The 21,427-nt window shown below is 45.1% G+C and overlaps 1 protein-coding gene across 7 annotated transcripts in view; it reads left to right on the top strand.

Moving 5' to 3' along the window:
• RUNX1 (RUNX family transcription factor 1) overlaps window positions 1–12,483 on the top strand; it is a 174,526-nt gene extending 162,043 nt beyond the window's left edge. For 5 of the 7 annotated variants that reach the window (XM_075518208.1, XM_075518203.1, XM_075518184.1 and 2 more), the window contains 2 exons: window positions 5,367–5,546; window positions 9,113–12,483. In XM_075518208.1, the coding sequence (XP_075374323.1) occupies window positions 5,367–5,546; window positions 9,113–9,606 (674 nt within the window). In that variant the 3' untranslated portion in view covers window positions 9,607–12,483. The remainder of the gene's footprint in view (window positions 1–5,366; window positions 5,547–9,112) is intronic. The other 2 variants (XM_075518211.1, XM_075518193.1) reach the window with 1 other exon arrangement.
• Window positions 12,484–21,427: the final 8,944 nt, after the last annotated feature.

The raw sequence follows: 21,427 nt of genomic DNA, 5'->3' as shown, positions 1-21,427 counted from the left end.
GCTGAGTCAAAGGCATACCTGCTCCCTCCCGGGCCGCTGCCGGCTCCGCCGCCATCCCGCCTCACGCCGCGGCCTACTGACTCACATCCTGCTGCTCCTTTCTGAAGCTTCCAGGAACGTGCTGTATCATACCGAGATTTGGCTACGCAGCGCCTCTTGGCCAGGAGCAGGCAGCAATGTCTGACCTGCAATGACACACGGAGAACCCTCTCTCTCTGCGCTCCAAGGGCATAACACAGATTCGGAGGTGCGCGGGATCCAGCCCAGCACAAGCCACGTGCATCCACAATAAGCATTTTTCCTTTCGGCTCACAGGTGCAGTGGGACCTGTTATCTGATTTGAATTCGAAGCTTAAGGCTTTTAATATGGCTAAAAAGAATTATTTTCTGATCAGAATACAAAAGCTTGCGGGGCCTTTCTTTTAGGCAGCCTAGTATGGATTGTTATATTTGTTATATAGAAATGATGAGGCGATAGACATTTTTGCCGTCATCTCAAGCAAGATCCTGAGCTGGTACGGTGAATCACCGCAGCCCCACTGAAACCTGCTGATTTATACCTTCTGAGCGCCTGACAGCATCACAGCGTTTTCTGTTGGAGGGAGAGGGTGGTGGTGTTTTACATTTTAAATCGTGTGCCCCCTCTGAAAAAGAATCACAGAGAAATAGCACCCCAGGACTTCACGTTTATTACGTCCCAGCGATTTCTGTGTCCTGTATGCTCAGGATCCGTTTTACAGACAAAAGGATGTTCTGTGCGAGCTCGGGAGGTACGCCGTGGTTTTGACCGAGGTCTTGACCCATTCGTCCCGCGCTCTGAGCGCAAAGGGAGTCCTTCTCTTTTTGTACGTGACTATCAGTAACAACTTAGGAAGCCAAAATACGCCCCGTGTCACGCTGGGCCAACTCCAGTGCCTGGCAGGTGTTTGCTTGCCCTGCTGAGCCCCGCCGGTTCTGCTGGCTCAGGGCGTGCACGCCTCTCCTGCGCACCCGTGGATACCCACTGAGAGAGGATGGATACCCGCTGAGAGCGGACGGTACCTCCTGAGAGTGGGTGGTACCCGCTGAGGGCGGACGGTACCCGCCGAGAGCGGACGGTACCCGCTGAGAGCGGATCCTAGGAGAGAGCGAGATGCCCCTTCGGAGCCGCGACTGTGCGGAGCGGAGCTGCAGCGGGACAGCCCCGGCAGCGTGCCGGCTGGCAATGCCGAAGGGGCCTCGCCGAGCTCGTACGAAGGGCTGCGGGGAAGCCGCCGCTGGGGCTGGGCATTCGGCAGCGGGGCTCGCAGGCAGCGGGGCCGCCGCGCTCCCCGCCCGCCGCTGGCAGCCCGGCAGCCGCCGGCCGGCCCCGGGGCCCTGCGCGGCGCGGCGCGGAGCGGCGCGGCGCGGAGCCGGCGGCCTTCGGCGGGGCCCGCCTCGGGTCCGGCAGGTCTCCACCGCCACCTACCGCCGCCTGCCGCTGCTGCCCGGCACGGCTGGGCGAAAGCAGCGACCCGACCGCCACCCGCCCGCCTCGGCGTGGGCCGTTGGCTTTCCGCGGCGCACACGGCTGGAAAAAATGGGAAGGGGGGAGCGGAGGGAGCAGCAGGGAAGGGGGAGCCGGCCGGGTTTTTTCCGCCGAGCCTCTCAGCGAAGCGCGTTTCGTTGAACTATGAAGCGTTATGCAACATTTGTACAGCTTAATTACAACTTTTTAAAACAAGCCGAACGCAACCTTTTCGTGGCAATAAAACATGACGAGGCATGAAAGACGGTTCAATACTTTCTGCTTAATAGCTTGTTAGGCATGAGGCTAGAGGCCGAGAGCTCGTGACTACACAGCAAGGTGTGAATTATTGCACCATAATTCTCGCCCCGGAGTGTTTTATTGCAATTAATAACTGTTTTCATGTTTTAAATACATTTTCTCACACCATAAAAAGCAGAAATGGAAAGTACTTGCTAATGGGAGAAATACCGGGAGGACTGGGCACAGATCACCAACTGGAGCAACTTCCTTGGTTTCGTGCTATTTTGATCTGCTTTTAAATGATTTTGGAATCCTGTTTGGCTTCAAAACTGTGTGGGCCCGCAGCCCTGTTATTTCCCTTTGTTGAAGTAGCTCTCCCTGCAAATCTCTTCACAGATATTCCGAGTTGGGCAGCAACTCCCATTTATTTGCAGCATATTTTCACCAAATTAACTTCAGCCACACATGCGGTTCCCCACGCCAAGCTGCTAACTTCTGAGATGCGCACCTCTTTATTTTGCAAGCAGAAAGGAGATGGATTCGGAAAGAGTTTGTTGCCTTTTTGTGCAGCCTAGTCCTGTGGCAAATTTGAACCCATTCCAGTTTAATTTCGGGTAACCTGAAAGCTGAAGAAAAGCAGATATCACGAAAATAAAATGCTGTTTGAGGCCCCTGATCCAGATCCTACTGAAGCTGCTGGAAATGCAAACCTTGCCTGTACTGGGAGCTGAGTCTGCCTCTTGATACTGAAATGGTGCCATAAAAATGCTATTACAGTGATACTTTCCTCCGCTTGTTATTAAAAAACCGCGAAGGTGATGCCTGGGGTTAGTCAGCACAACCCGCTTTAATATCTGTGTATAATATAATGCGCTATATTAACATCACTGAATAGATTGCAACTTGTTAACCAGTCTGATGTTGAAAAGCCAATCTTTAAGAGCAAATACAGGGATTGGGAATACAGGTACCAAGATGGAAAATTGATTGGTAGTTTGAACTTTCACTTAAGAAAGACTTAATGGGATGAGGAGATTAATAATGGGGGTCTCTTGGGCTGTCTGTCACTGTTTCAAGTACCTCAGAGGTCAGTAATAACAGCAAATGGATGAGGCAGGTCAGATACCTTGGTAGTCTCTTTCCGGATGCTACTAGACACACACTTGGTCCATTATCCGGTTTCTAGTCGGGACACAGCACAAAGCTAATTCTAGTAGCACTAAGAGAAGGAAACCTTATTTCAATTTAGTCTTGCCAGTGTTTAGTAAATCTGTGACAAGGTCTTGCTTCCTCTTCTGCTGCTGCAGCTTTTTCTGCATCTTCTTACTGTTGTTCATGTGTTTATTGCACTTGGGGCTGTTTTATGGACCAGGATCCCTTGCGTGCTGGGCAAGGTAGAGGACGAAACCACGTCTCTTGTCCTGAAGAGCCCGCAATGTAAGAAACAGGAGAAAAGTGGCAGGCAGAGCTGCCCCACCACGCAATGACAGCTTGTAACAGGGGAAAACAGACAATACGTTCTCTCCTTTCAGCCTGAAAAACAAGGATGGGTGGCAGCACCCCCTTCACCCATCTCCGGATCGCTCTGAAGACAGACTTTTCCCCTCTTCTCTGCAGTGCTAAGACCTAAGATGCTAGCGCCTGAAAGCAGGTGGTAAAACATTTCCTCCAGCCAAAGGGGTTCAGTGGCTTCTGCAGCGACAGTGTAGAACAGAGCCCTTGAGCGAGAGCATCAGCCTGGGCAGAGCACAGCCAGGGCTCCCCAGGCAGGAGGACGAGCCGAGGGAGTTTCCATCCCTGGGCTGGGATCCCTCCAGCGCAAGTACCATGACTCTAGTACTCGGCCGCATCGCTGAACTGAAATCAATGGGATTGCGTGCTGAAATAAGGGACTAATGATGTAATTAACCGCATTTTAGAACTGAAACACGCAGTGTCGTACCATTACAACGCTTGCTCTGCCGATGCTTTGTGGTAGTTACCCTAATGCTACCCCTGGAGACTGGATTCCCTCATCTGTCTCCCTGTCATCTTTAATAAACACTGACCATACATTAACAATGAGATGATGTTGTAATTCAGAATAAGACAGGCTTTGTGCCTATGCCTTTTTGTTTGTTTCTACTGAAGTCCATTTAATCCAATCGGATGTTGCTTTTCAAACAGCGTGAGTCAACTGAATTTATTTCTAAGAAAGTCTGCCTGAAAAAAAATTAAATATTAATAATATCTGGATTTGAATATGTTAGCAGAAAAATCTTTACGAGACTTTAGTTTATTCTGCAAGTGACTTCACTAGTTATGTTTTAAAAGCTTGGAGTTTTGTATAAATCTTCCCTTCTAAACAGATGAAACAAACAAAATGTAAAACTCATCTCCATAAAACACAACAAAATAATAATTTCCAGATGGGCTTTCTGATGGAAGATCAAAGTCCTTCATCTCAGATTTGGGAAATTTCCCTTCCATGCTGATATCAGTTTTATCTGAATGCAGTTCATCCAACATTTGCTCTTTTCAAAAAGGCAATTAGCTAGGTGAAGCTGCAGGAGAATGCTCTTAGAGCTGAAGAAAATAGAAAAGATTCTACTAAAAATAGTAAAAAAAATTCTGGGTAGGTAAGGGGAGGAGGAATCTTTCTCACTTTGATTTATACAAAAATTAGACATTTCTATACACTGAAAAATGCTAGCTTCGTATGCAAAGATGAAATAAGCAGAAAAAAGTTGTTTCTGCATTGGTGCAACTGGTTTGGACAAACTCCCTGCTGTGCATCTCTGATTTCAAACGGCAGCCAAACTAGTCGTGTGGCTAGAAAATAATAGGTTAGTGTTCTTCCGTACATGTTTTACGCATCTGTGCATTTTGGGATTTTGCTTCCAAGAAGCAGCAGTTTCTACAGAAAGCCTGTACTCATAGGGTGTCTGCATTTTCAGCTTAGCAGTGCCACAGAGTTTGTGTAAGGCTTTCCGCTTCTGAAGTTCAACCACTGCTAGTAAATGTACCCGTCACTGAATTGTATTTCTGTATTTGAGCGTATACAAAATAGATGTACAAAATACCTGTTCATTTCATTAAGCCTGGGATTTTCAAAAGATTGAGGAAGTCAAATTCCCCAGTCCTATTCACCCACTTAGGAGTCTGCCTTCTGGAGGACACTAGTTTCACTCTCCATCTCTGTCTCTCTCTCACACACACACATATTTTCATCTTGTTTTTCTCTCTCTACTTACACGCTTGCACAGAAACACTCACAGTTCAGTATTTTTGTCTCCTTGGTGCCATGCAAGACATGCCTTTTTGGCTAAAGGGCTGCGAACACACAGCCCGAAATGCTAATGCATCTCAGCAATGAATAGTCTTTCACCTTGCAAAGCTTAATCTGCTTTTCCCTGACCGCTTTTCCCTGCTCACCATCAATGTGAAATATCAAAAAGGCTTCACAAGAAAAAATCAACCGATCAAAACTCACAGATGCACAAATAATATTTTAGAAAGCAATTCATCTGAAGGTCTCTTGACAAAGGGGGTTATGGAACTGAAATGTAATTATCTCGGCATTTAAGTTTCTATTTCCACCACGTGGTTTGGTTCACATATTTGATTGCAAAGTTTTGTCATTCAAAACAGCCTATAGGTCTCTTTTTCATTGCAGACACAAGGCAAGTACAGCCGTCTCCGCCATGGTCCTACGACCAGTCCTACCAGTACCTGGGCTCCATTGCCACCCCCTCCGTGCACCCCGCCACGCCAATATCACCCGGCAGGGCTAGCGGCATGACATCCCTCACCGCAGAGCTTTCAAGCCGCCTGTCAAGTAAGTACCTAAAAGTTAGTCCCCCACACCGGGCCTCACCAAAGCCTTGAGGCTGACTCCAAGGCAAACCGGTTGCAGTGTCCTAGGGTGCTGCCGCGGCTTTTCTCCAGTTGCAGTGAAGCCTATTGCGGGCCCTCTGCAGCAAGCCTTCTCCAAAGCTTTGCTGGGATTTGTGCAAAGAGTAAAGAAATACGGTTTGGGGCCCAACATATCTTTGTCAAAAAAAAAAAAAAGAAAAAGAGGAGAAAGCACCACTTTGAAGATGTATGGAACTATAAAAATAGTTTGGAGTGCTGAAGAGCTATCGTATCTGCCAAGAAATGAATGCCACAGATATTTCAGTTCTGTTTCCTTCCCTCGCTCTAAATTCAGACCAGAGCACAGCAGGTTATGGGTGGACACGCTGACTGCAGGGTGGTGGGGCTTGACATTTTAAGTGTTGCACTGGATTGTCTTGTTACATCTTCGTCAAATTGTACAGCAGAGCTTTACAAGCCAACATAAAAATATAGCATGGAAGTGAAAGCTACCCCCCTGGTTTCCACCATACTCAACTGACCATCTGCTGACTCTAACCCACACATATTGAACCAATATGTGTGTGTGCAATAGCAGGAATTTTCTTAAAATTAATGAGAGCCATATAATTCAAATTTGCACACAGCTTTTTCAAAAATATCTTCTTTGGCCGCACATATTGCTCTCATTTGACTACTCAGGGCTTCTTCTAAGATCAGAGAGAATCACTTGAACGTGCTCCAGCCTGTCCTATTGTTGTCATATAGAGCCTGCTTTGAAAGAGTCACAGGGACGATGCCCACCAAAAGTAAATTATTTGTTAGGTCTGGGTGCTAATTACATCTTAGAGATAGCTGAAAATACAAGAAACCTTCAGAAGAAAAAAAAAAGGAAATGTCTTGTTTTAAAAAAGGTCTATAAAAATTCTCACTCTTCATTGACACACTCTTCTTTTAAAATGAAAAGACTCCTTTTTACTTTCTCCCCTGCGTTTCCCTCCCTTTGCACTCCTTTCCACTGGCAAAATGCAGAAACAGAGAAAACAGAGAAGGATGAAAAAAGATCTTCTTCATAGCAACCAGAAAATTTCAAGTAAAACAAATTATTTCATCAAGTTTTTTACTTAGAAAACTAACTTTTATTGACAGAATTGTTTGAAATCAGTATTTACCAGCTATTTTGATTTTCAAACCCTATACAGGGGTGCCTGACGCATGTGTACTTGTAGGCGTGGATACGCGAATCAGACTGAATGGAGATGTCAATCACATTTTACCTTTACCAGTGTGGCAACTGAGGTTGCACTCAGATGAGTGAATGCACTCACTATTGAAACGCGATGTTTTTTGCATTGCCGTAGTGCCCAAATGTCGTCATTGTGTACCAGGGCCCTTATTGTGCTGTGCACGGTATGAGCACCAAAGGCTTCCATGGTGGCTACCCCCAGGAGTGCATAGTCTAAAAGAAGATAGCCATGTATGCGTGGAGTAACTGCACGCCGTGTTTCTTTTGTGGCACATGGTGAGCACGGAGGCAGAGCACCAGCACTAGGGCTTGTCGGTCCTTTTTGTGCCCGTGGTCGAAGTGGTTTACCTTGGGGTAGGCATAGTTTCTCCATGACTTGTGAAGGAACCTGGAAGAGCTTCGTTCACATGTCAGCATTCTCTCTTTCCTGTCTTAATTCTGTACATGGGGGCTCATCTCTACACATCTTAAATGTTTTTTACAATGCTTCCGAAATGTTACTTCTATATTAAATGTCATTCAGTATTCCTGGAAAAATCTTTCACAATATTTTCTCCCCAATCCCATTACTGTCACACCCATTTCTTGCTGTCTATCTAAGAAATTTCTCCTTGTCAGAACAAAGAGCAAATTTGAGGCTTTTTTTAGGCCCTACCATCTAAAGACACAGTGCCTCAAAAGAAAAAGCAAAGATATGGGATATACTTGAAACACCTTGACATAAGTGTCATTATTCTGCTTTTTGCCAAACTGGGCAGAAGAAACCCTCATCTGATAAGTGATGTGTCCAGGCAGTTCCAAGAAGTTTGATTTCTTTCTCAGGAATGAGGTGTGGATGTACCATGTAAAATCTGGCAGGTTGTCAGATGCCACCTTCAACCTTAGCTACTCTGAAGCTCCTGCCATTCCATAGCGTGGTATATCTTGCCATGTTAAATCTAAAGGTGCTGGGGTCTAGGGGAAGGAAATGTGTTCAGGGGTCCCATTAATCTTCCAGAAAAAAGTGGAAGGCAGACTCAAAAAGGAAGCATACAGCATGCGTCAGAGCTTTTCTAAGAAATTTATAGAAATTCATCAAAGCGCGCTGGCTGTGTCGTTGACGAGCTTTCAGTACTTGGCGCTGGAGTGTGTCTGCTCTGGCTTTAAATCTGGTCAGAGCCAAGAGCTTTGTTTTCTCTCTGCTTCTTCTCATGAGTATTTCCTTCAGCACATGGCTCCTCTTCTGCAGACTCCACGTCTTGTCTGACAGAAGTTGTTGTCTTCTGGAAAGATTTTTTCGTAATTATTATTGTTGTTATTTTAATCATGTATAGCTGCCAACTCTAGGGACTGACACCTTCCATTAATCTGAGTCATGATGAAGATCCTTCCTAAAGAGGCCATTATCTGCTCCGCTTATTTAATCCTTGCACACCAGGGAAGGAGACGATGGGACCGGGCATACGTCCACTGATGTCAGACAAAACGGAGCAGAATTTGACTGACCTATAAAACATTTCGCTTAGCAGGATGAGAAAGGCTTCTAGCACACATGAAAGGAAGAAAAAAGGCCAACCCCCAAATATATCATTCTGCTGTAAAAAGGCAGTACTATTGTTGTCCTTTTTTACACACTCATGAGAGCCAAGATTTTCAGAAGTTAGTAACAATTACGTAGACATTATATGAGGACCCAGAAGACCTTAAGTGAACCTGATTTATCTTGACTTTGGTAGTGTTGAGAGTCGATGGGGAACTGTGCTCCTAAGTGCCGACAGCTGGGCTGAGCCTGTGTGTGTAAATCCCGCCTGCGCAGGCTCGTGTACCCCAAGGACAATCTCTGCACCGTGGAGCTTCTCGTTTGAGTCGGCAAATAAAACGGGGTGCACGGAGAGACTATGCAGAAGCTGGACAATTTATATTTAGGCCCCATCAGTGTCCCTGGTGAGTCAAGTGATGCTGGGCAAGGAGCTTGAGATCTGTGTCCCCGTTCCCCACCCGCTGAGGGTGAGGGCACTCTGGAAGTGTAAATAATGCATGTGCTGTAAGGTCTCTAGGAGCAAAGACATACACAGACGAAAGAGGGCGAGAGCTTGGTACTCCTCTGTAATTGCTGCTTTACTGAAATTAATCCAAAACATCCAGATCCGTGAGCACTACAGTGACTGCACTGGAGAGCAGGTGAGGGGTAGCTCTGTTCTGGCAGCATCAGCACCGCTTCGGTTAACCATAGACCAGAGTTTGGATGTTGGTTATCGCCTCGAAAAGGTGAACCTCTGTTCGGCCAGCTCAACAGTTCTCTGTCTCCCTTCCCCACCACCCAGGTGCTTCTGACTTGACTGCGTTCAGTGACCCCCGGGTGGGAATCGACCGCTCCTTCTCCGCGCTCCCCTCCATCTCCGACCCTCGGATGCACTACCCGGGAGCGTTCACCTACACGCCGACGCCCGTCAGTTCAGGGATAGGAATCGGTATGTCTGCCATGTCCACGGCCACGAGATACCACACTTACCTCCCGCCTCCCTACCCCGGCTCGTCGCAGGCTCAAGGCAGCCCGTTCCAGACCAGCTCGCCCTCCTACCACCTCTACTACGGAACCTCCGCCGGCTCCTATCAGTTCTCCATGATCTCGGGGGGAGACCGGTCCCCGCCACGCATCCACCCCCCCTGCACCAACGCCTCCACGGGATCGACGCTCCTCAACCCCAACCTCCCCAACCAAAGCGACGTGGTCGAGGCAGAAGGGAGCCACAGCAACTCCCCCACTAACATGGCGACCACGGCGAGGCTAGAGGAAGCGGTGTGGCGACCATACTGAATCAATTTTGAGTAGTTATGGGCCAGGACTAACGTGCTTTCCATTTCCCGGTGCCCGTAGGTATCCCATAAACACCTGTCTTGCTTATGGGCCCTGCCATGTTCGTACATCACTTTGAGAAGGAAACCCTCCAGAAGCCAGCGCTCCCAGGAGCGGTGGCGTGTATTAGCCAGCCCCTGGCGAAGCGACGTCGCTCCAGCAAAGCATCCCTGCCGGGGGGCTGAGCTTCTGGAAAGGAGGACGCCTGAGTTGGTGGTCCGGAGGTAGCAAGGGTGGGTAGAAAAGTACCCAGTCTGTTTCCAGGCCTGTGGCTTTCTAACGTGCCTGGGCTTGAAGGTCTCCACAGCCCTAAAGAGAGTTTCGGTTCACTTCTATTTTTAAGACTTAAAACCTAAAAAAAATCTTAGTGAGTTTACTGCATCTTATGGACATATTAACTGTAAGGAAGTATAGGAAGATTCCCAGAGGGAAACTGTGAACGCTTCTGTTTTAGCAATGCTGTGAATGAGAGGTTTTATATGTTGAACTTCATTCTTTCTTTTTTTTTTTTTTTAAACCATGTTGTATATTCCAAAGAATATGGAATTTTTTTATTGCTGGGGTTTTTTTGTTTTGTTTTGGGTTTGTTATTTTGGGGGGTTTTTTTAGGATGCAGCTCATCCTGCTTTGCATCTAATTTGTTTTATTTCTCTTGGCACCTTATAAATTGCAAAAAAAAAAGATTTTACTCTTTTTTTTGTTTTAATCATGCTTGCTTCTTTCTTGCTTTGTCAACTGAAAGAATCAGCCCCTTTTTCAATGAGTTAATTTAACTTTTTTCTCTTGGACTTTTTTTTTTAATACAACGGCTACAGCCTTGGGTCATTTTCAACTACTGTACTACTTTGATGAGTTCATTGATATTTATGCTTGATATTTAGACTTTTCTTATTTGTTGATACTATTATTATTTAAATATGCCTATATTAAAAAAGATCAGCAATTGCCTTTTTTAGTAGCAGCCAAAGTCAAATTTATCACATTGAAAAAGGCTGGAATAACGATGGGTGAAGTGACCTCCTAATTACCTAGAAATACTGTTTACAATTATCTCACTGTCATTTTACTCAGCTAACTGGGCTCAGATCCTCAAAGGCATTTAGGTGCCCGACTCCCACTGAAATGATTCAGGCACCAAAATCCCTGTGAATTTCTGTGCTTTCCCAGCCAGTGGAGTCATCTCTCCCTGCTCCTTCCTCGCGTCTCCTTCGTCACCAGTGGTGACCCTCAGGATGTACATATTTCATAAGCGGACTCAATACTCCCTAACTAAATACATCCCCCTGCGGTCCCATTCTGCTCCCGAGCTTGCCTGGGCTTCCTAACAGCACCGGCGGAGGCCTCCTAGTCTTTCAAAAGTGAAAGCCAACACGCAGCTAGCATGGCAAGGGCGAAGTCCTGGCTCCCAGGGAATCGGTGTGAGATTTGCTCCCGGCTCAGCGGAGCCAAGATTTCTGCGCCGTACAAAAGCCACGTTCCAGCGTGCTGGAAAATAGATCAGTTCATGCATCACAAAATAACTCGAACTGAGCAGGGTTGTCAAGCTCATCTGGAAAGCAGGCTAGCAAAGAAGGGGCCTTAACGGTTCCTCCGTCACCATCTTCTGAGGGAAGAGGAAGGGTATTTAAAACTAGTGCACACAGTATTCTGTCCTGTAGCAAATATGCAAGGCTTATACTAACAGCATGTTAGCGCAGAGTCGTCATCGTTGCCCATCGTTACAGCACAAACATATCAGATGTCACTGTAAAGTTTATGGCACTATTTTATTTGAGGGTTTGGTCTGAATGCAGTTGTTGTACTACTCATTAATTACAAACTGCTGATGTTGACACGTGTGCGTTCCAAATTAGCTGATTATTATTTAATGTACCTCTTAAATGAGTGAAACAATTGCAGGTCAACTCAGAGAGTATTTGAAAGCAGGACTTCAGATCAGTGTTTGATGTTTAAAAAAAATTAAAAGGATTCAAATTAAAAAGATCCTTGGCTGCAGGCAGCAAAACAGCTGGACTTATTTAAAACCATTTGTTTTTCAAGTTTTCTTTTTTTTTAATATGATTTTGCTTCTTTGTTTAAGTCAGATGCAGTAGCACTTTGGTATTGAAAAGTTACAAATTGAAGAATTTACATTGTCAATAAGGTCATTTTTGTGCAGAAAATAGGGAGTGTTTCAAGAGATCTCAGCAAAAGTTCAAAATGGTTCTGTTAAAATACATGCATGGCCTTGTGCTTTTCATTTAGCATAATATTCTTTATCATTTTCTAGAGTTTGCTCTGAACAAAAAAGGCAGAAAAGATCAAAATTATATCAGAACAGTTAAAAATATATTTTGGAAGTATGGAGACCTTGCTGAATACGGAAATACAGAGACCCTACCTGTTGTGGCATTTACATAGCTGGAATCTCACCTCTTCAGTAGCCTAAAAAAAGTCCTTCATCACTAAACAGTAGCTCTGTTGCAGAATCCATCTTACACATTCTCTGTCGCTGTGCAATTAAAATCATCATTTACTGCAGCTCTCACATCTGCCTTGTGACTGGACCACCCAAGTGCATAGTACTGTGAGCGTGAACCCAGAAGTGAGGGAGAGGAGAGGACCTCAGAGGAGCCAGATCCCTCACCACGGAGGGCAGGGCTGCCGTGGCCGGGTGCCTTCAGCCCAGTGGCAGAAGTGAGGTTGATGTGGCTAGCACGCTCCCAGGCCTGTCAGTCGCCACAGACTGCTTCCTGCTGAAGCCCTTTGCCCCTTGTAGCCCGTAGTTTGTACTACGCACTTTTGAAACTAAAAGATCAGGGATTTACAAGAACGGGGAGTCGGCATCTCTTAGCCTGGAGATGAGACCTAACATTGAATATCTCTTATGTCTACAATTCTACTTTGTCTTACACTTGTCCTAAAGGTGAAGATTAATTGTCCTACGACTTACACTTGTCCTAAAGGTGAAGATTAATTTTACGCTCCCTGGTGTGAACAGGATGAGAAACTGCAGAGCTGGTCACCACGCCTACCCTGTGTCTTTACTGACACGTAACAAGACCCGAGGATTTCCCAGTGCCTCACGTGTGATAATTGCCAACAACTAAACTTTTGAGTCTAACCTCTCTGTGTATGTCAAGCACAGCACAAAGCAGCACCCTCTTTACAGAGGAAAAGCTAAGTTCATTATCCTTTGCAATTAGTCTGTTTAATCACTGTGGGTTTCAGTGTATTCACACAAGTGCTTATGAGAAACCACAGCTTACTCAAATCTATATTTTTGTAGCCATCCCTTGTCCCCCTAAGGACAGCAAAGATCTTCAAGGCTGTAAGAATGCTCTTATGTCATATCTTAAGAGCACTTACCAGGCAGAAAGAGGACATGTGGATAAAACACTTCCCCCGTTCACACGTCTCCAAATTATAGTATATAAGTATATATTTTTATATATATATTATATATATAGATTTATATAGTTTTATCATCCCGGTAGCTGAATGGAATCAAAAAAGAACTATTGTGCTTCTGTTTGCAAGTCGCAGTCAGCAGAGTGCCTTAGATACCTTCCCCTACCGAAATACAGTTAATGGCAGTCCTTACTATCAGCTTGTGTGTTCCTTTCACAAGACACAACTCGTTGTCCAGATGCAGCCATATAAAACAATTTTGAAGTAAATATAGGGCCTGGCTCTCACTTGCTCTAAGGCCTCAAACTTTGCTCTCAAACAACATTTATGCTCACTTCAAGAGTTCCTGCTACACTTCCAGGGCGATGTACAGGAGCTTTAGCGCAAGGGGGAGGCGGATGCAGATGCATCCCTGCTACGAAGGATGTGATTTGTAGAATTATGCCAAATTACCTGCTGGAAAGGAGAAAAACGCTTTCCTCCAAATGGCCCACAGTCTTTGTCAGAGTGTTCCAAATTGCCTGCACTCTTGAAACATTCATTACTGCTTTCTGGGTGACCTTTTCCATTGGTGTATTTGAAGATTCAGGAGAAGTGGATCATTTCTCTATTTGAGCAAAACACTTGCTTGTTTTCCTGCATCTCAACATTTTTGTATTTTATTTTTGTTAACCTTGCTTGGTCAGTACCGATCACTTGGCATTTTTCTCTTTGTCCTAAAAGGGTTGCATCAACAGAGTTACTTGTATTTATGTATGTAAATAGATTTCAAAAGCTTCATAGCAAAATATTTAGTGCTTGTAATTACTCTGCTTTTTTTTTCATTTTTCTGTGTTTTTAATGAACTTACCTTTGTGTTTGCCTAAATACTGTAGTGAGACTTATTTCTTTCCAAATTAGTTATTTTAGGCTTCAAGATTAACTACATTTTATTCACTTTTGTAAACAGTTATAGCATGGTCTCTATTCAACACTCTTCACTTTTTTGTGGTAGGGGAGAAATGAATGTGCAAAAATCTGTGGGTTATTTGTGGTATTCTGGGTTTGACAGTTACACCTTTCTTTAAAACAAGAACTAAACTTTCAGTCTGAGGTGGCTGTATCGTAAGTCTGAGGGGAGGACACAGCAGGAGACGCACTCCTATCAGAATGGCATCAAAGTGTATTTGTTCAGCATTTACTGGCTACGTTTACAAAACAGATGCTGCAGCATCCTGCAACAGCCACATTTTCCCTTGACACTGTCATGCTGAACATTTCCAGAAGGGGAAACTACCAGGTTCTGGAAGTTTGCTTTTTTGATTGCTGGGGATTTTTCTTTGGGGGGGGGGGGGGGGGGGAGGAGGAAGGGGAGAGGGGGCTGCTGTTTTTTGGAACCAGATAGGAAAAGAGAATAGAGTAGATTTTTCCCCCACTACAGGAAGTCTCTACATACCACGTCAGAGTAGACTCTTGCTGTACATAGGGATGGCTGTGTCCAGCGCCATGGGAGAATTCATTACAACTAGCACGCAGAGCAGCTGGACTGCTGCGTTAGTTCTAATGAAGACTTTCTTTCTTTCTTTGTACCACAGTTTCCTCTGTAAATTCAATATCATAATTAGTGTGAATGACAAATAAAATGTTTGACAGGTATGCACATTGGCCTGGTGCGTTCTTTCATCAGGGAGAAAACAACTCTCTCAGAGAACAAGTAACCATCAGAAAAAGGATACTGAGCATGTATCACTCACATCATCAAGAGTATGTTTCCATACCTTTTTCTTTTACTGATTTCTTTCTTTTTTAAGATAAAATGGCATTTTCCTGCTATGGAGTGACCTGGCAGAAGGCCTGCTATCCAATAGGACTATCAAAATAGGACTGAAAGGAGACTTTGCAGGTACAGAAGCCTAGTAATTGCATTATATCTCTGGCTTCTTGATTCAATTTCGATATTTCAAGGTCGTCTACAGCTCTTATTTTTCTCCCTTAATCTTTTGCCTCTTGGGTTGGATCCTTTTTGATATTGATGAGTTGAACCTTACTCCAGGAGCACCAAAACAGATAGTTTGAGGTCATATTACTTATGAGATACATCGGTTATTTTTCTCTTTAAATAAATAATGAAACAGTAGTGTTAATGAAACATTAATATGGGGGAACCAAGCTTTCAAAATGAGGAAAAAAACAGAGTCAATATTGAAAGTTCAATCTGAAAGCCTCTGTATCTATGCATACATAGATATATATAAAATCTTCTCATATTGGCTCTACAGAATACATTGCATTATATTAAAGAAGCTTTCGGTACTGTCCTTCTACACAATAATGTATATATACAAAGATTAACTTTCATCTACTACTCTCCTCTCAGTGAAGTGAAAAGCTACAAAGCAAGCTATTAAAGCTGTATTTTTTCTGACAACTTGTCAGGTAGCACGTCATCTCTCAAATGAGAATTCATATTATCTTTTTAAAATTAGGGCCAAGACACTAAGAGAAAAGAGTTACTGAATTCCAGGTACTTAAATTTCTAATGTCTTCAGAGGTTAGAAATGCTAGCACATACCTCTGCCGTGGTTACTGATTACCCTGCTCGGTATGACCATCTGATATTTCTTTCTGGCACAATCCCATGCTATCCTAACAATATTGCACTTATATTTTTGCAAAGGTCTACCCTACAGATTCTTCTCCTTACCCTATGAAACCCAAGAGCACTTCTTTAGAGGTGGATGATGAAGTAGAGCACATATTTATGTTGTTTCTTACTTTAACACAACAGGAAAAGAAGTTCCAAATAGCGACAGTCAAAACAAAAACAAAAATATTACACCCAAGGGCATCTCAGCAGAAATATTTGTAGCTAGATTTTGAAGACTATGTAGAGGGCATACCGGCAGAGTTCTCATTTTGTATAGGAGGGTCAGGCATCAGACTGCCATGGCCATTTTAACTGGATGCACATATCCCACAGCCGCTGAGGCTGCCTGTCCTTGTGAGAAAGGCCGTGTCTTTCTTACTTGACAGCAGCAGCTCAGGCATTTCTGCAGGCCAGCTGGACTGAGGCGAGTCCCTCCTAGGCCAAGCCTGCCAGCTTTCACAGTGGTTGTGCCATTCCAGATCGGCGGCACCCGCTCTCTGCAGGGTGAAGGGAAGAAGCACGGGCAGCTGCCCTCTCCAGCCCCTCTGCCTTTCTCCCTGCCCCCCCGGCAAATGGGGAGCCGAGAGCTCCCCAGCAGGCATCAGGACTGTGCGTCAGGGCAGCCCTCTGGGATCCCTGGGCACTCGAGGTGGCCCTGCCATGCCTGTTTTGGCAGCTGAGAAAGGGCAGCTCAATCCCCCTCCTCTGGCTGCTTGAGGCGGAGGAAGAGGAAAGGGCAAAGAAGGTGATGAAGACTAAGGCTGGAGGCTGCTGTTTGTGACAGGAGGCGTTGGCAAGGGTGAACGCAAAAGGTTGTTGACTTCTTGTTGCACCTCACACCCTGACTGACAGCTTTTAATGGCCTTTAATTAGAAAGGCCATTGTCATGGGTGTTCTCCCATGCTGCTTTGTTTGACTTGCGCAATGAGGAAACAGCAGTAAGCCAGGCTCCAGAGCAAAAGCAGCTTATTAAATACTATCAGCCTGCAAGGCACCGGACAACTCAACACAGATGTCCTGGAAAGACAACACAGGTGTGTTACCTTTGGTGTACATGGCATTTTCCCTCTCTTCAGTGGCTTGTCTCACAAGGCGACAGGCTTGGATTAGTGGTGTGGTTTACTGTGCCTAGAAGTGATACCCTTTTTCTGAGCAGGCATGGAAATGCTGGTTACTGGCGCAGCGTGTGGGCACAGAATGGACTATAAACTCTGTATTATCTGCTCTGAGACAGACCTCGTTCACAGCATTCATAGCTTAGAAGCCTATCACCACTGCAACTGCTACGATACTGGAAGACCTTGTAATGGCACTGTGGTTTCCAGACATGACTAAAATATGACTCAGTCCAGCACTGTAAACGGGCCAAAAATACAATTTAGCCGTGGCCCCTTATCTTTTTACAACTCTGGGCTTTTTACAGTTCCATAAGATGATTTGGGAACATATCTCAACAATACTTTAGGCATCCCCTTCTTCTCCCTAGAAGACAGCAGCTTTTTTCACTGTTTAACTATGCTGAGGGCTCACATTGACTTTGCCACTGGGATGCCCGTGGAGCAGAACTTCTAACGTAGGCAGGATCTCAGGGAAGGAATGTCCGAATTACAGCTCATCTCAGCTCTTGCCTGCTGGGGGAGGGAGGCACAGTATAGATAAAAGCATGTTTAACCCTGAGGAGAAGGAAAATAAAAGCTCAGAAGCTACAGGTCTTCATTGGAATGTCTAGCTACTGAATTAGGAAGCTTGTTTTCTGGTTTTAAGTTACAGGGACACCTAGAAGTCTCCCAGACTGGATTAGTCAGCACGAGTCACTGTCTGGGAATTGTTTGGGTTTGCGAGAGGAGGATAAAACAATTTAGAAAGAAAATCTAATACACAGATTTAAAACATAGCCTGCTTTCAGAGCAGGGAGGGGGTCAGGTCTGATTTGTGGGCTTTATAAAACGCTGGTTTCTAAGGGTAGGAAGGCTGTCAAAAGAGAGAGAACCTGTTCCCTGCTGATGCAGAATTGTTTCCCGTAGCATGTAAAAAGTGCCTCCGGCTGTTTTACTTTCAAATGCCCCAAACGAAGGAACATCTGTAGCTTTTCTGGGGAAGCTTAGACGGCGGTCTTCCTATTATCTGCTGCTGCACTTGACACATCCTGTAAGCTGAGATGAGAGCCAGTATTCAGAGCAGCCTGCAGTTACAGTTCCTCAGGAGGTCTCTGACATCTGGGTGTGCTTCACGCGGCCACGAGGTTTATGCCTGCTGGCTGCTTAGTCCCATTTCCCCTGTTTTTTCACACCAGAGTCCCTCAGGACCAAGACCTCCCAGTTCAGAAGGCAGCTCTGTTGCCGTCTGCAGGGATACCACAGGTACGAGGGTGCAGGTTTCCCAGCCCTAGCAGCTCAGCAGGTGCGTGCCTGAGGGGCACTGAACCCCATGCCACAGAGCCCAGCCGGGTGTTCCGGCGTCCTCTAATACCACCAACAGCTCAACTTTTCTATATGGCCTTCTTCAAAGGAGCCCAGTGGTCAAACTACACTATGTCTTTGCATTGGGTGAGCATCACGTGCATGGAAGTCCTTTGAAACTGATTGAAAATTTTCATTGAAATAGTAAAATCCCTGCGTGAAGTCCCCGTGGCAAACGTCACCCTTCCTCTCTTAAATGTCTGTGATAAAGAGTTGCTCTGAAACAAGGCAATATGGGTTATTTTACATGGGGAAGGTTTCCTGTTTCACTTTAGCCATGTAAAACAGTAGCTAAATTTGCGAGGGGGAAAGCAACTGTCTTCCTCCCTTTCTTTTTCTATTCTGCTCCCCCCTCTAACACACGCATCTCTGATATTTCTCCAGCCTCCTTGCAGAACTGGGAGCCCGGTGATGTCAGTCCAACACATGTAACTTTGAGGCATGTATGATCACAGCCGGTCAAATGCCAGCATGACCATCCCATGGGCATTATGATTCTGGGGCTGGACGAGAGGAAGAACAGTTGTTCTATTTTGGAACAGAAACTCACATTTCCAAAACTTGCTGCACACGGCAAACATCTGTCCATGTGGTCCTGAAATAATGTTCAGTAGTATCGTTTTGAAAATGCAGAAACCAAAATGATCCTGGTTGCCAAAGGTTGGAGCCTGCCAGCTTAGCTGGGAATCCTGGGCCTTCCAGGCTCTTCACTCTGTGGGAAGCAGGCAATGCTGCTGATCGGCAGCAACAGTGAGATGGTTGGGGTGAGTCAGCATGTTGCACCACAGTTTATCAGAAATATTTCTGACCAGCCCCACGTATGAGTGGCCAAAAGCAAGCTCTTCCTACACAAGCATTCTGGCTATTTTTTAGTGCTGTCAGGCTGTGATCCCATGGGCTCACTTGGGTGACCTTGCAGATCTAAGGTGTTAAAGGGGCAGATATTTTGCCTTGTCATTCTGCCTTTCCAAATGTGATCCTTTAGTTTGACTTGATTAGTAAGATCACTTTGTAATGCCCTGTATAATTCCTAACCTCCCTGGGTCTTAAGCATATCACCTGCTGGAAAATATTTGTGTCCTTTCTCAGTGTCCTGTAGCCAAGCTTGACATTTTCTGCTTCCTAGTCTCCCATGCACCTTAATTCTCCTTAAGACACACGATTTTTAGTTTTACCCTCTCCTGAGGGTAAAGTTAATAAATGAGGAGTGAATCCAGCAAAGCAGAGGTGCCTTTCACCCACAAACAGAACATAAGAGACTTTAACGGCTGGCAGGCTACTCTGTTTCAGAGTAGCCTATAGCTGAATTGGTATTTGGCTTCAGCTGCTCTCTCCAGAACACATACCTGCCAGTTTTCTTCCTCACCCTTAAAGAGGTGGCCTCTTCTCACTTACGTTTGCTTGCACTCTTTCCTCAGATAAGGTTACATCAGTCCATAGCTGGCAACCAGAGAGGACAGGAGATGGGGAAGGAATGAAAGGAAGAAAAATTATGAAAATCATGAAGCATGATTTGGAAGATAAAATGACAAGTATGTTGTCACTTTGCAAAGCATGTTTGTTCTCCTCAGGCAATGGTCTTTGGGGCAATCTTTGTTGCCATGTCTCCATTGCTGCCTGTCTCACAGGAGGTGACTATTCTTTGACTCTCCAATGTCTGCTTATCAGATTTTAAAGTCTTAAGACTTTATCCACATCATTTCCATGATTCATCCACACCTTGCCATAGCATGTATACAATTACATGGTATGGTCAAGAAGTTTCCAAGTGTCCATTCAGCCAGTGTGGTTCCATTAAAGATGAAAAGGGAGTCACTAATTGCCGAGTCCCCCCCCTGGGGGTGGTGAATTTTGTCGCTTCTCAAGGCTCGATACAACACTGTACTGAGACAAGAGTGGGTGGAAGAGACACAGCCCTTCAGCCGCTTCTGTGAGGGATATTTTTGTGTCCTGTTTGCAACAATATCTACAGGCATATTGAGGTTTGCCTCCCACAAGAAGCTTGGTGGTTTCAGTAACGTAGCTACACATGAGGAAAGAGTGAGTTGTGTTTGGCCTGTCTTGCGGAGGAAAAGAGGGGTGAGTGGGAGGTCAAATTTATTCCAAATCTTTAAATAAGCAAAATTATGTTTCCTGTCTGTTATCCCTCCCACCTGGATTTTGTAACTAGGAAAGAGAAAGAAGTTCTAGCAGAAAAAAACAAGTTCTGTTAAAGATAATGAGGTTTTTCATTGTCTGTTAAAGAGGTGCAAGAACAGTCCCCAAAGAGTGGTTTCTCCTTCCAGTGCAGGAAGCTGTAAATAGCCAAAAAAAAGGAAAACTTCTGAAGGTTTTTTCCTATCCTTGATAAAACAAACATACGTTAGAGCTAAACCATCCTAGGAACTAGGTTTTCCTCTCTGATGCTAATGGAGGCGGATGCTGCAAGGAGAAGAATAACCTCATCTTCTCACGGTGATTGCTCAGCACCTCTCAGAATTAAATTCCTCAAGTGTCTCTTTTCTCGTTTGTACCACCGCTCACACACACTGTGCAGCTTTATGATCCAGAGCTCTCAGCTGCCGCTAATAACTCACCATTAGAAACTAACACAGCTCCCACAAGTTGCTTATCTCCTTGCCAGTTGTTATGATGCTATATTAAATGCAGCTATTCCTGTACTTTCCCCCCTTTCCTGTCCCTCGGAATGGCGTTCTCTCCGTTTGTCCAGCTCAACTGTGCTCTTCCATCACCTCTGGCTCATATCCACCGCTGTGCGGTCTCATCAGATGTGTCTCTCTTTCAGATGAGTCCATGGGCCGTACAGACACCTGAGAGCATGATGAGAGCATAAGCCCCTGCTGCTGCAGTAAGATGTGGCCTGTCTCAGGTGCCGTTTGTAAATTTAGACTTAGGTTTGCTGAGTGGCATATCTTAGCACAGAATGTACTCGACTAAGGATCTGCCCCTGGCTTCTTCACTTGCTGATGGCTGTAGCAAAATCCCTTTCTTCCTGTGCCTCGGTTTCCTCATCAGCAAATGGGTAGTGACACTGACATTCTTTGAGAAGCACTTTGAGCTCCATTGATGAAAAGGTCCACGGAGAGGAGGTTGTTGTTATTGTTGTCTGCAGTTTAAAAACATGCTCATAAATCATCTTTCAGGGATGGTGAAGCAGGTTTCATTGGCTCTGGAGCTGGGTGACTGAACAGAGAAGAATTTCCTTCTTTGGCATTTTCCCCTAGTTTTAATAACTTTGAACTCTTGCTTTAGATCTTGTTTACATTAGGCTGGTTTAGTAACTCTGTGTCTCCCTCCAGCAATTGTG

Source organism: Mycteria americana, chromosome 1 (assembly GCF_035582795.1).
Source record: "Mycteria americana isolate JAX WOST 10 ecotype Jacksonville Zoo and Gardens chromosome 1, USCA_MyAme_1.0, whole genome shotgun sequence".
Classification (NCBI taxonomy): Eukaryota; Metazoa; Chordata; class Aves; order Ciconiiformes; family Ciconiidae; genus Mycteria; species Mycteria americana.
This window is presented reverse-complemented; position numbering and strand designations above follow the sequence as displayed.